This window comes from Hemicordylus capensis, chromosome 3 (genome assembly GCF_027244095.1).
Source record: "Hemicordylus capensis ecotype Gifberg chromosome 3, rHemCap1.1.pri, whole genome shotgun sequence".
Taxonomy (NCBI): Eukaryota; Metazoa; Chordata; class Lepidosauria; order Squamata; family Cordylidae; genus Hemicordylus; species Hemicordylus capensis.
In genome coordinates, this window is record NC_069659.1 from 120,834,553 (window position 1) to 120,848,967 (window position 14,415).

A 14,415-nucleotide genomic window follows, 5' to 3' on the forward strand; every position below is an offset into this window, starting at 1 on the left:
TACAAGAGATTTTGTCCATAAAAATGCATTAAAAGTTTCACAGCAGCTGATGGTTCCAAAGCTGGAGTGGAAGGGGCCTATATAAGTTCCCTCACCACCCTCAACAATTCTGCTGGACATGAACCTGTGGACACTACGCACAGCAAAGAATCGCTTCTTTGCCACACGTATTGCCAGGGCATAGGGATTCAGTTGTCCTCTGTGCTATAATCTGTTGGATTTGAGCTGGGTCCTTCACCACTTGTGCTCTAGTTGTCTACCTAGCCGCTTCAGATCCTGTAGCGCTTCTGTATACAATGGAGCTAATTTAGAAGTGGTTTGGAGAGGACGCTTAGGAGCAATCAAGTCTATCACCCTAGTGAGCTCAGTATTCCAATTTTCCACCAGGGTATCAACAAGATCACCGGCAGAGCCAACATTAAAGCCCTCTAAGGTTTTTTTGAATCCTATTGGATCCAATAGCCTCCTCAGGTGTACCATCCTAATAGGTCCTTCACCCCTGCAGAAGTGACTAGTGGTTGTAAACTGAACCTTCACCAGGCGGTGGACAATGGGGAAATCATTGCCCCCTCCCCCACCTACGGAACATCTCCCTGATCAGAGCAAAATACCAAATCAAGTGTGTCGGACCTGAGACCACTTGGGAAAGCCCCATCGTTGTCATGGTGGCTATGAACCTCTGAGCTGCTCCTGACAGTTCAGTCCCAAAATGAACATTGAAGTCTCCCACTTCCATCAACCTGGGTATCTCCAATGCCAACTCTGCAACCAAATCTGACAGCTTGGTTAGGGATTCTGCTGGGCAGTGGGGTGATTGGTACACCAACAGAAGTCCCAATCTATCCCTGGTCCCAAGACTCATGTACACATACTCAATATAGGCAGGTGCTCTGACAGGGATTCTGGTAAGGGATATACTGTAATTATAAACCACAGCCACTCCACTTCCCTGCCCAAGTCCACTCACCTGCTCCACAAAAGAGTGCTGAGGAACTACACCCCACCTCTCCATCCCCTAATAAGCTAAGACACATCCTTTAGCCAAACAACAGAGAAGCAGTCCCAAAACCAGACACAGTCAAATTAAAGCTTTATACCAAACTTTCTTAGATAAATTTCCATACCTGAGTATTCCATATATGAACACATTTGTCAAAGGACCCACTGGCTAAGTATTTTCCGTCAGGACTAAAAGCTACACTATAGACTGGTTCTTGATGTTTGGTTAACGTGTGAGTGCAGACTCCTCTTTCAACATCCCATAATCGAACAGTAGAGTCAAATGAAGCACTGCAGGAAACATTGAAAACCAAAACATTTAGCACAAGGTACAAGTCATGCGTATGGCTAGAAAAATTCAATCAAACTTAAAAGCATTTCCAATTAATGCAAGAACCCATGAACATTCCACATGGACAGGGCTATTTTTTAGTTTCCCATGCAAACATATTTCAAACATATGGTTGGAGACACAGCTTCCCTCTTTGTAATGGAAGAGACCTCTTGTAACCAACCTATACTTTGGCACACGTGTTTTGCCTCAATATTATTTGGTCTATGGCAGATAAAGCAGTGAGCTTGGACTGGAGAGATCAAAATTCAAATCCCAATTTAGCAATGGAGTTCACGGTCTCTTTGCCTAATCTCAGCATTGCTGTGAAGCTAAAATAGGGGGAGAAGGAATTCATAAGGAAGGTGGTATATGACTGAGATAAATAAATATGCACATAATTAACAAAAAAAAAAACACCCACTACTATTTATCTGAGCATGCAGGAGTCCTAGGAGTTGGGAACTGACATGTGATTTCCAGAGTTCTTTGAAAGTTTTGGTGTAGTATTGTTTTGTTTTTACCTTGCTAACATAATATTGGAATTTGGGTTGCTGGTGCCTGGTCCCGTTGGACTCCATTTGATAGTATAAATCTCTTTGTTATGAGCCTGAAGGTCATGTACACATGTATCTTGCTTCATACTCCAAATCTATATAAAGAGAGTCAGGAGGGTGGGGGGAAGAGATCTGTAATTTGTAATTTTTGTAAACTACAGGGCAGATTATTAAGAATAATTTTCATTGCTGTATAGAAACATGGATATTCCTGTTTTCATGTCAACGTTACAGCAGAATCATACTCTTACCACTGAATGGAAATTTTACTAACATCATTTTGATCATCATTTCAACAAGAAATTTTTAAAACAATAGTGCAAAGACTTCACTGAATTACCTTTAACGTCATATCATCTGAGCAGGATGCTAGAAGCATACCAGAAGGATCCCATTTGATTGCATTGACCTCATTCTGAAACAAAGATTTATTCTATTAGCTATTATTACATATAGACTGCACTGCATCTTTTACCCAGAAGAGGGCCCTCTAGACTTAATTTATTATAGCAACAAGTAAAACTATTGTACATTATGTTACTGATTTCATTATTTCATTGATAAAAGAGACAGAACTTCTCTCCTGTAGTCCATTATCTAAACGGAATTTTAGGAAATGCTTTCTATTATATGGTTAGCTAACTTCTTTCACCGTATCATTCACATCAGAAATAGTTATCACATAGGACTATTGAAACAGAAAAAATCACCAAGGCTTCATTCAGATGTAGTAACGGTAAAGTGTGCCATCAAGTCAGTGTGGACTCCTGGCGACCACAAAGTCCTGTGGTTGTCTTAGTTAGAATACAGGAAGGGCTTACCATTGGCATCTCCCATGCAGTATGAGATGATGCCTTTCAGCATCTTCCTGTATCGCTGCTGCCCAATATAGGTGTTTCCCATAGTCTGGAAAACATACCAGCGGGGATTCGAACTGGCAACCTCTGGCTTGCTAATCAAGTCATTTCCCTGCTGTGCCATCAGGTGGCTCTCAGATGTAATAGCTTTATCTAATTTTTTAAAAAAGCTTTTCCCCTTTAGTTTGAAGTCTGTCGTTTCTTAGAAAAACGAGTATTCATTTAATACACTGTGAGAAAAATGTTGTTGTCCAGCATATAACAACTAGATCTTCTTAACTTAATTGTGTTAAGAAGACATTTACACTTACCGTATGGCCTTGAAAGGTTTTGACTGGACGGTCACAGCCAAGTCTGCACACATGTATGCACATATCAGTGCTGCATGATGCAAAAGTAGTGTTGTTCTGCCAGTCTACATCTAAAGCGGGGGCTGTAAAAGGGAGATCAAAGGCCATTAGGACATCTGGCCAAGAAACAAAGGTTCAGCTCGGCTTCCTCACTACCATCAAATGACTGGTACAGGTGGACCTGATATTTGTGGGGGTTCCGTTCAGGGCTGCAGCCATGGATATGGAAACCACAAATATCAAGTTATTAAGTTCAAAGTGATCGCAGGGGTTAGGTTCCCAGTCAGCCAAAAATTGGCTGAATTTCACGTGGCGGGGGAGCTTCCTACCTTGCTCTGCTTCTCCCCAGGTTGTGCTGTGGCCCCAAATTGACCGAAAATTGGCCCAAAATCAGTGTTTTTCTTTTCTGTATTTTAATGAGGACTGACACCATTTTGTGGCCCGTCGCGAATATGCGAGGTCAGTATGTCCCCCCCTTCCCCACATATGCCAAAGTTTGGTGTCTTTCCCCTCGACTGCGGATATGCGAATCCGTGGATATCGAGGTCCACCTGTAATCTGATTTTCAACATATGCGCTGAGAGATCGCCTTGCAGTGCTGCAGCTCTCCCTGTCACATTGTATGAAGCTGCCTTATACAGAATCAGGCCATTGGTATGTCTAGGTCAGTACAGACTTCATAACCTGCCCTGGGACCTGCTTCCAGGTTCAATGCCAGGGACTTTCTGATGCAAAGCACGCACAGTACGACTAAGCGATGACCTCTCCCCAAATGCCATGGTTTGGAACGCTGTCTTGGTTCAGTGGCAAGCATGTCCAAAGGCTTTGAAGAACCAAAATGGAAGGTTCCCCAGCCTGTTGTCCTCAATAAGATTCAGATTCTAGTAATGTTCAAGAGTGCAGCAGCAGACTAAATGCAAGGAAATCCACCCAGACATCTGTTAAGACTGAAGGGGGGGGCGGAATTCCTGCTTAAGAGAGAGAGATAAGCTTTTTCATGTAATCCACCTTACAACAATTTTTCACATCTTTCTTTTGTGGTACAGACCAGAGAATTGCCATCCCAAGATGGACAGACGGACACATACAGTGTTGCAACAGTACAACAGATTTTGCTATAAAAACTGTCAGAACTGAACATGTGACAGCAGACCAATATGGTAAAAAGGGCGGGATGTTGAGGGCCATAACAGAACACTGTTGAAAGTGTCTACCATGCTATGTTCAGTTGCTGACAAGCACGTATCAAAAAGCTCCCTCGATATATTCTACAGTCCTTGCCAAATTGTAATTCCAAGAATACATGCTGCCTCCAATTCAGTCTATCTGGTAGGTACTTAAAGGGAATCCAACCAAATCCGGTCTGTCTGTTTCAGAAAATGCTATACATAAACAAAGTATAGTAGGTCTGTTCTGATTTAATTAACGAGGAACTGGTTTATTGTGATTTTTTAATCAAGCTTTTTTGTTTTATAATAGACGTGTAAGCCTCTAAGTGTTTTGTTGAGAATAGCAGAATAATAATATGTTTACATAAATAAAAAAGGCCAATTACCTGAGTGGAAAGGAAACTGCTGTTTAGCTTCCCCTGTGTGAGCATCCCAAATTATTGTCGTCTGTGTTGGTGAGAACAGATGAAGAATGAAAAAAACCACACACACACACACTTCAGTAAGCATTCTATTCTGGAGAAAAGGAGATTGTGCTAGAAAACACATTGGTGACTACTGATAATCTTACTTGTTCCAAAAATGCATGAATAGGCAACTGTTTTTAATCCACCAATCAAAATAAAACTATGGATAATGAGCCATCAGTCACCATTCCAAATGAAGCAGAGTGGGAAAAGGCTGCATATGGAACAAGAACCAATTGCCATTCTCCATTTCCCAACTTTCACATGCCTCTTCAACAGATCCATAGCCCAAACATCTATGCTATGGTGGCCACCTGTAAACTGTGTGATGTGGTGACTACAGCTTTCTGGAAAAACCTGGTCACTACAGCATCCAGCCACAACTTAGTGAGTTTTATAATGCTATATTTAGAGCTAATAGTGAAGGCATGGTAACACTTGCCTCACAACATGGTCAACTGCTTCAGACACCAGAGTGCCCATGGTCATGTGAATTTCCTTTGAACAAGACTCTTAGTTTCCCACTGTATGACCAAAACAGAGTTTGTGTTGCAAGAAGCCAACTTACTGCGATGCAATAAAAGAAAATAGTGTTTTTGAAGATATTTTGTACCCAAGCTTGTGGCCATTTATTACTCACAAAAGGATAAACATTTTAGAAGTGTTCCTTGTGGTGCCAATACGATCCCCACCAAGACCAACTCAATTGCCTTTAATGACATAGCTGAATTATAAAAACAGTGCCCTGGAATAATCAGTGGACAACACTACTTCACAACTTAATTACATTTCCTGATATGATACATTTCCAATATGATAAAGAGGGGCTGAAGGGGGAACAACTGGGCCCACATGCAACTCTCCGCAGTCCCACTATGCACATGCTGTTGCAATGCGTTTCTTCTCTTCCAGAGCACTTTCGTTGCTCAAACAGAGTGGGGATGTTTTGCCCACTTGTGCAACACTCCGCACCCAAAGGGACTGGGGGAATTTCTCAGGGGTTCCACTAGTGAATGTCAACCTTCAACCAGAATTTTCAGAAGTTACTTCTGGGAATGACAACATTATAATTAGTGAGAGGTATTGTTTAGGAATAGATTCCTTCCCTGAGACATGCTGAGCCCTGAAAAATGGATATCTGCACATATACAAATGTGCATACAAAAACACTGGCAAAAGGTTTTTAAAAAGCAAAAACTGAAGGAAAACTATGTGCAGTACAGAAAACAAAGGAATGTTCAAAAGATACATTTACCATTCCTTAAGAGAGCATTCACTCAGTCTGATGCAATCAAGACCTTAAAAAACAGACCTTCCTCAAATGAACAGAAAGGAAATTGTGCTGAATTCCCAAGAACTCAAGCAGTCTCTTGAAAAAGCAATCAGAACATTACCTAATTTATACTTGAATGTTATGCATTTCAACACTCACTTTATCAACGCCAGCACTTAAAATGTAATTCCCCTTTTTGTTCCACTTCAGAGCAAAGATGGGCCCTTTATGTTGACCTAAGGTGCTTGCAAGATTTCCTGCAATGTATGAAAAAATATATATATTAACATTGCAAATAGTTTGACTGTTGAAATAATTCAGCACTATCAGCTTTCCAGCATGGTTAACTCTTACCATCTTCCGTCCATATTCTTGCAAAGCCATCATATGATCCTGTAGCCAATAGTGTTCCATCACTCTGTAGGAAGTGTAAAAAAGGGAATCAAATTATGTTTCATATTCCACATTCTCTGTTCAGCTGTGACCTACTACTTAATCCATGAAGTTCAAGTTTTCAGAAGAGAAATGAGATGCTCAATTGAACAAGAACAATGATCATTACTAGGTTACACCCCAAATTAAGGATTAGCATTCTTGGCACCCAGATGGGTGGGTGGGTGGGGGTACTACTAGAGCATTATTGCACTGTCAGAATAACTTTGCCAACAAAAACGAAAACAGACATAATTATTTTTATGAGGTCTTTAGCTGAGGCTGACATTCTTCTCTCCAAACATTTCACCAACACATTTCTATACTACCCCTTTTCTAATTCTGGTCCTAATTAGAATTTGATTCATTTAAATGAATCACTCACTCACTCGGTAGAATATCTCAACATATTTATGGATATGACAAATTCCACAAGTTTTTGACCACTACAATCAATTACGTTATCCTTTCCCCTTTTAAGTACTGAAAGATTGACTTCATGTAATCACCTACCACCCCCCTGAGAGTCTTAATTGCTTTTTGGCTATGTAATAAGAAATTCCCAGCGTGCTCAGTACTTCATTCACAGAACCCGGCATCTTTTCAGCCTGCCAAAGTTTAACTGCCTTTTAATATCACTAAAGCCAATGTGGAAAAAATATAATAGTCTAAGATGTACCCAAAAGAGGTTTGAGATATATGGTGGCATTAGATTTGTTAAAGTCAAACCTTTTAAACTGAAAATAGTGAGAGCAGAACCAGTTTGAATTCCAGATGGCCAAGGCCTGATTCCCTGCTAACTGGGCAAAAGGGCAAAGAGGCACCTTTTTATCGTGGTGATTCTCTGTATTTAGCAAGGGGAGAGTAACTGGTCCTATCTATCCCCAGTCACAGTACCTCCAGTGACTGTTGCTGGTGTCTATCTTATGTTTCTTTTTAGACTGTGAGCCCTTCTGGGACAGGGATCCATCTTATTCATTCATTCATTCATTCATTCATTCTCTGTGTAAACTGCTTTGGGAATTTTTGTTGAAGAGCGGCATATAAATAGTTGTTGTTTTTGTTGATGCATATGTGTTTGTATATTACAATATCTCATCACATGCTGGTTCCCAGATGAATTTATAAACTGCCTCCATTTCAGGGTATTTAAAATGATGAACAGTCAGTCATATGTAATCTCTGTTTTGGCATCTGTTTTGTGGTGGCACAAGCAAGCCATCACCTGAAGCTGCAGTCATCACATGATGAACATGAATGCATAAACATTAAGTTAGCCCTACAGTTGTTGTTTCCTTCGCTGCCTAATGGAGGAATTATTCTAGGAAGACATTTGGAAACTCCTGGGGGCAGTGACAGGCTAGGTTGTTCTCTGATCTTTGTCTTCAGAACCTCATTAACTTAACCAAATTTTGAAGCAAGTAGCTTTAAACATGTAGTATATAAGTGTATTTATACATTAGTTGACTACAGCAGGGTTTCTTAACCTTGGGCCCCCAGATGTTTTTGTACTACAACTCCCATCATCCTCAGCCACAGAGGCCATGTCTGGGGATGATGGGAGTTGTAGTCCAACATCATCTGGGGGCCCAAGGTTAAGAAACCCTGGACTACAGTATTAGATTAAAGACTCTCTTCTCCCCTGTGTGCCATTGGCATGACAGAGAAGACTTCTGCTGCAGCCAGAAGTCTTTGATCTGAGCGACAAACTTATTGGGTGTCCTGTGGCTTTGCCTGGTATTGGAAGCAGCAGAGAGCATACACAAAAGTGACATGGAATAGAGAAAATAGTCACATGTTCTACATGCATCAGGAATTCCCATGCTGTGCCAGATAGCAGAGGTACAAAATCTGCCTTTTTATGTTGCACCATAAGCTCAGCAAACAGAAGCACAGGTGACTTGTGGAACTGCTTTTTGAGGCATCTTGCAATGTGTACAGTGGTTCTTGGTCAAGCTGCTATCTCCCAGCATCACTCTTCATCTAGAATACAGGTCTACCTTACAGGGTTGTTGTAGGGATTGCTGAGATCATATAACTGGAGTTCTTTGTGTCCTTAGGGGAAATACTATATAAATACAATATGTGGATATGATTATCACTGCACTTCCTAATGCTGACAAGAAAACACACTCTTAAGAAAGCCTACTATGTCAGCACAACTGGCAGTCATGCAACTAATCCTTTACATACTCACCAGTGAGGATTAACAATAGCCCCCCAGGTGAGGATATAATGATCTCCTCATATTTAATGGTTCCGCTACAACTACCAGCCCTTTTGTTTGTATGCATGTCACTGCCCCTACTGCCGCCTCCTCTGAGGTTCTGAAGATCAAGATCAGAGAAGAGCCTAGCCTGCCACAGTTGATGGGAGCTGCAGAATGTCTTTGCACAAAAATTCCTCCTTCAAGCCGTGAAGGAAACAGCAGCTGTGGCCTAGCTAATGTACAGGAAACAGGAGCACCAGTATTATTTATTTAATGGATACCCATAAGATACAAGCTAGACTTTCACCATACTGCAAAGACATCTGTGTTTTTGTGAGGGAGATTCTGGATTCATCTTCAGATGATTAAAGAGAGCATGAATCGTTTGCTCTAGACTGGGCACTGAACAACGTGGCCCCTTACATTATTTGCCTTTGTGTACTGAAAGAAATCTTGCTTCCTACTTTAACAAACAAAAAAGGCCCAGTTACTAAGCTAACACAAACACACACACGCTTCTCATTCTCGCTCTGAGTTCACTTTGTAAATACATTTTGCAAACTGTTGACTGCTTGCCAGGGGCATAGCAGTACTTTTGGGGGCCAGGGGACAAAATCTGTGGAGGGAACCTCCCACATTGCATCATAAGCAACGTCCCTTGTGTCTGACATCAGAGGCAAGGGGTGGGACAACCAACCTATCCCCACTGCTGCTCCTGCTCCCTCCTTGGTGCCCCTGACACCACTGCTGCCCCTGCCCTGCCGCCGCATCTTGGGGTGTCCCTCCGGGATGGGGTGTGTGTGATCCAGGCCACACCCCCCGTGGCAGCAGTGGTGGGCCTCTCCAGCTGGCCTGCACACCTGCACAGTTCCATAAGGATGTTGCATGCCTATGACATCATGGAGGGGCAGGGCAGTGGGGTAGGGTGGTGGTGGGGTGGCCTACTTGGGGGCCCCTTGACCCTCTGGACCCAGAGACATTTGTCCCTCCTTGTCTAATGGACGCTTCCTCCATGCAGCTTGCTGTGCAAAATGCAAGAGCAATGATGGAAGGCCAATTACTTAGCAAAGGACAGGAATGTATTTCTGAATCTGCTACTACAAAAATTTATATACCTCTCTTCAACCAAAGTTCTCCATGTAGTTTATATAGAAAAATGAATAAGATATAAATAAGATGGTCCCTTGACCCCAAAGGGATCATAACCTAAAAAGAAACATAAGGCAGATATGGGATCTGACACTGGAGGGATGCTGTGCTGAGGCTGGATAAGGCCAGTTGCTCTCCCCTTACTAAATGCAAGAGAATCACCATTTAAAAAGGTATCTCTCTGCTTAGGGGAAAGGGCCCCAAGAGGGGGGGGGCACTGCATGGCACTGATACAATTTTGTGGACTGGTAAAATTCTGTACCTATTCACAAGGCTGAACTAGACTTTGAATAGAAATATTCTCATTGGTTTCCTAACAAACTACTTTTACTTTTTCCAATATAAGTTAGTGATTGGCATTTACTATTTGTGGAAAAGGAAAATGCTGCTAGAGATATTATTGTGAAATTGGCAGGCATCTGCCAGGAAAGTGTCAGCCCACACTGACAGGAATCAAAAGATGGTGTGTCTGCAAGGTACCACTATACACAATGAGCCCCAGGGTATTTTGCTAGTATAAAATAAAATCAAGTCAGAGTGGTAGTAGTATCCCAGAACTCTAAAAATTATAGTAACTCAAGGATAACATTGAAAACCGCTTCAGGAATTTTAGCGGTCGACTTACATTCCAGTCCAACGACGTTACATCTTTATTGCTGGGGACATCATGCCCTCCTTCTCTTATACAGTGCCTCAAAACTAGTTGAGTAGAACTACCATTGCTGTTTTCATTAAGATTCCATATTCTGGCAGTAGAGTCACCAGATCTAACAAGGATAAATATATGTTAAGCACAGAGAAACCTTTGTTTATTTCTGGTAACGACAGACTGCTTCTCCTACCCCTGCAACACTGCCAAAAAAGCTCAGTGATGTACAACAAAAGTATGAATAGAAAATATAACCACAAACCAACTGAACAATTAAAAAAACACAAGTTAAAACAAAATAAATCTCCATATCAGCATAAAGCTGCAGCAGTGATTCAGAAGCCTGACAGAAAAAAACATTAACAATTACTCCACCTGCCAGGCTCCACTTTCTGCAGATGGTGGCCTATATTGGATGATATTTAACAGATACTAAATCACATTCTGGACTTCTGCTTTCTTGCAGTCACAAGGATACACAATGTTTGTACACATCTATTAACCATCAGTGGAGGATAAATGTCAGATGTGTTTAACAGTTTAGAGGGGACAAATCGGAGACACGTTATGCATGCTTCAAATCAATATCTGATCTGAGCTAGAGTAACATCTGGTTGTCCAACATGAACAGGAGGATGCTGGACTACCTGTATCCATGATCTAATCCAGCCTGGATCTTATATTCAGTGCTGATACAGCAGGCAACATATATAGAGTGAAAACTGTTCTAACCCATAACTTACCCCGATGCTAGCAGATCACTGACAGGATTCCAGGCACAGATGAACACCTCTGATTCATGGCCCCGGAGAACTGTTGCTTTGTTAGGAGGAATTTCAACATCCCCATCAATTTCCATTGGCTTTGAATGATTATCTGTTTTGTTTTTTTAAAAAAGCAGAACTTAGGTACATTTCATGTTTTATTTCCATAGTTTTGTACTGTTACGTGCCCATTTTAAATTAGTGTCCCAGTTTTAAAAAATCAACCAACCATCAACTGAACACTGGGTTGGATCCTAACCATTCATTCACAGGAAGACTTCTATTTATGGAGCTCCAGGTTAGCATCAAACCTATTACTATTTTGTATGGTATAAAATTTCCTTTACAGCGAATGTTGAACAAAACTCTTTGATTTCAATAAAATATATTGATTTGTGCTGCCTAGAAATACACTTTCCTTCTCCAGATTATGACAAATGTAGCCTATGCTACATTTAAGAACAAACTTAAAATAAGTCATATCATTACACTCTATTTTTGATGAACTGCTGATAGGACAGCATTAATTATAAGGATAAACAGCTCATACACAATGCTTAATTTACTATTCCTCTATGTGCACCACAATCTCTGTAATTAATGATAAATAAGCCTATTGGAGGAAAGCATAACATAGACAAATATTATAATTTAGCCAAATATTTATTTATTTATCCAATGTATATACTGCCCTTCCCGAAAGTGTTCAGGGCGGTTTACATTAAAATAAAAAACAGAGAATAAAACAATTAAAATCAAGAAACATTTAAAGCAGATTAAATCTCATTAATATCAAGGTTAAAATTAGATGATATTAAAAGCCAGGCTAGAGAGACTGAGAATAAACACATGGATATTCTCAGTTTGGATATTCCAAATTAACCAGGCACAAGAATCTTGACCCTGGGAATAAAACTGCCAAGCAAGGAGAAGGATAGCTAATCTGTAAGCAGTAAGGATGAGCAGCTGAGAAAAAATTTACATGACTCAACTGGCATATTTTTATTCTATCTTTTATTTGGATCCTTTCTTCCAATGAGCTCAAAGTAGCAGACATGGAAATGACATTTTTCAAGGCATGCCCATTGGAAACCTTACTTATTGCATGTGCCCCATTCTCCTCTCCGTTCACAGTGGCTTCTCCATTCTTTGGTGTATTCTGCTGTGGAACAGCAGTTGTCGCTGCTGTCGATGCTGCTGTTGCAGCAGATGCTGTTGCTGTGGCCGCTGCTGTACTGGCTTGTTGTTGAGCTAATTTCTCCCTGAAAGCCTGCTGCCGGGACTGCACGACATCAGGCATAACTGCGTCTATCAGCGACAACGACTCTATAGGCCTGCCATCAAATACTGTACCATCCTGAGGGGGGAAAGGAAATAACACATTAAAAGGCTGGGGTCTTCCTGACAGGCAAACTTGTACCCAAATGAATGTGAATACACATTCACTCATACAGAAGTGAATGTTAAGTGTAACACAACTATGCCGCAATCTGCAACAACATTTTATAGGAGAAGAAAGCTTTACCTTGAAAATGACTTAATACCCAGTGCCCAAGGCCTGAGGACAATAGTACTTAATAAAAACACAATATGTAAGAGAACAGTAAGGCCAAGGATCTAGACTCCCAGAAAATACTTTGTTAGCCCTGTAACAAGTATCACGACAAGCTCTCATACAACAGTGCTGATAGAGGAAGGCATTCTACAAAGTGTTCAGCCTTTGGTTTCACAACAGTATTTTGGGGAAATTGTCACAGTTCAATTTCATCTTTATGCCAGCAAAGGTTGTTTGGAGCAGAGGGTGCCAAATTATAGTGTGTGTGTGTGTGTGTGTGTGTGTGTGTGTGTGTGTGTGTGTGTAATTACCAGGGGGCAATTTGAACTTCTTCAAGATTAGAATTTGGAAAACACAGGTATACCTCCGATATCTGTCAATAAGACAGAATTTTCCTCAATGATATAAGCTACCTTTTAGCTGCTGAATGCAGCACTTCAGTAGACTAGCGACTCTATGTATAGACTAGTGACTGTTCTGTATAGATGTGCCACTGAAGAAATTACCATAACCTTGGTCCCTGTGGGAGGAAGGAATTACAACAGGAAACCTTAATACTCCCCTATGGCAGATTATCCCATTTCCTCACTTAACCTCCAACTTGCCAGTACTCAACAAGAAATTCCACTAAACGGAAGGGCAGATGTTTTTTTCCCCCCCAGCACAGGGAGAATTCTACAACCAATTTGGTACTTCTACCAAGGAAGGATGAAAACCTATGAAAACCAAATGAAAACCTATGAAAACCATCTTCCAGTAGTATAAAGATGTTGATAAGTTGCCCAGTCCCTGTTTTAGGGATGAATGTTCTCTGAAAAATGAATGACAGGATACAACATTACCATTCATTTGGAACATTGTAACAGCTTTCTTACTTGCTAAAAGCAACACACTGACGCTCATTTTCAATTTGAATTTTTTCAATAATCCAAGGGTATGGTTCCATTTGATCTTATCCCAATGCATGAACTGTCTTCACTAAACAATAACATATGAGTCGACATATAATATTACATTTGGTATTAAATCTGAGGTTAATGATCTGCGATGGCTCATTCACACATGCCACACACAAGGCATTTATTTGATGCTTTGGTCAACAGATGTTGAACTTGCAGCCAACAAGATACAGTGACTGCAAAAAATATTGTGAAATGCGGAAAAAGAAATGAAGACAATAGAATCTATCCTGCATTATGGACTCTATTCTATTTCTGAAAGAGTGTGTGTGTGTGTGTGTGTGTGTGTGTGAGAGAGAGAGAGAGAGAGAGAGAGAGAGAGAGAGAGAGAGAAGCTATTTTATATTTATCATAACATTTACATAATTAAGCTCTTGCATCAATACTGCTGCTTGGATTAAAATTCTCAGTTCACATCTCTCTGAATTAATTTAGGTTTGAATCAAGCAGGAATATTTGCATTTGCTTAATATTTTGAAGATCAGGGCTAGAGGGCTGAGTTTTATAGGATAAAAAGGAGATGGCCTGCTGTATTTAAAAGTACAGCTTTTCTCACTCTGCAGTTACTTGGGGCTTTCTGCATGACCTCTGCACTAGGTAGCATAAAGCAATGCACAGAAATACACAGAATAGGTAACAGACACAGGGTTGGTTTGGACAAGTGCCACCTGGCACATGTGATTATGGTCAGGGAC

The 14,415-nt window shown here is 40.8% G+C and overlaps 1 protein-coding gene across 9 annotated transcripts in view; it reads right to left on the minus strand.

Annotated features, from left to right (window-relative positions):
- The window catches only part of TBL1X (transducin beta like 1 X-linked), a 214,332-nt gene that overhangs the window by 6,144 nt on the left and 193,773 nt on the right, over positions 1–14,415 (minus strand). For all 9 annotated transcript variants that reach the window (XM_053311760.1, XM_053311763.1, XM_053311759.1 and 6 more), the window contains 10 exons: positions 12,305–12,563; positions 11,186–11,318; positions 10,419–10,560; positions 6,358–6,421; positions 6,163–6,260; positions 4,650–4,710; positions 3,056–3,177; positions 2,228–2,302; positions 1,855–1,982; positions 1,125–1,290 (listed from right to left, as the gene is read on the minus strand). In XM_053311760.1, the coding sequence (XP_053167735.1) occupies positions 1,125–1,290; positions 1,855–1,982; positions 2,228–2,302; positions 3,056–3,177; positions 4,650–4,710; positions 6,163–6,260; positions 6,358–6,421; positions 10,419–10,560; positions 11,186–11,318; positions 12,305–12,563 (1,248 nt within the window). The remainder of the gene's footprint in view (positions 1–1,124; positions 1,291–1,854; positions 1,983–2,227; positions 2,303–3,055; positions 3,178–4,649; positions 4,711–6,162; positions 6,261–6,357; positions 6,422–10,418; positions 10,561–11,185; positions 11,319–12,304; positions 12,564–14,415) is intronic.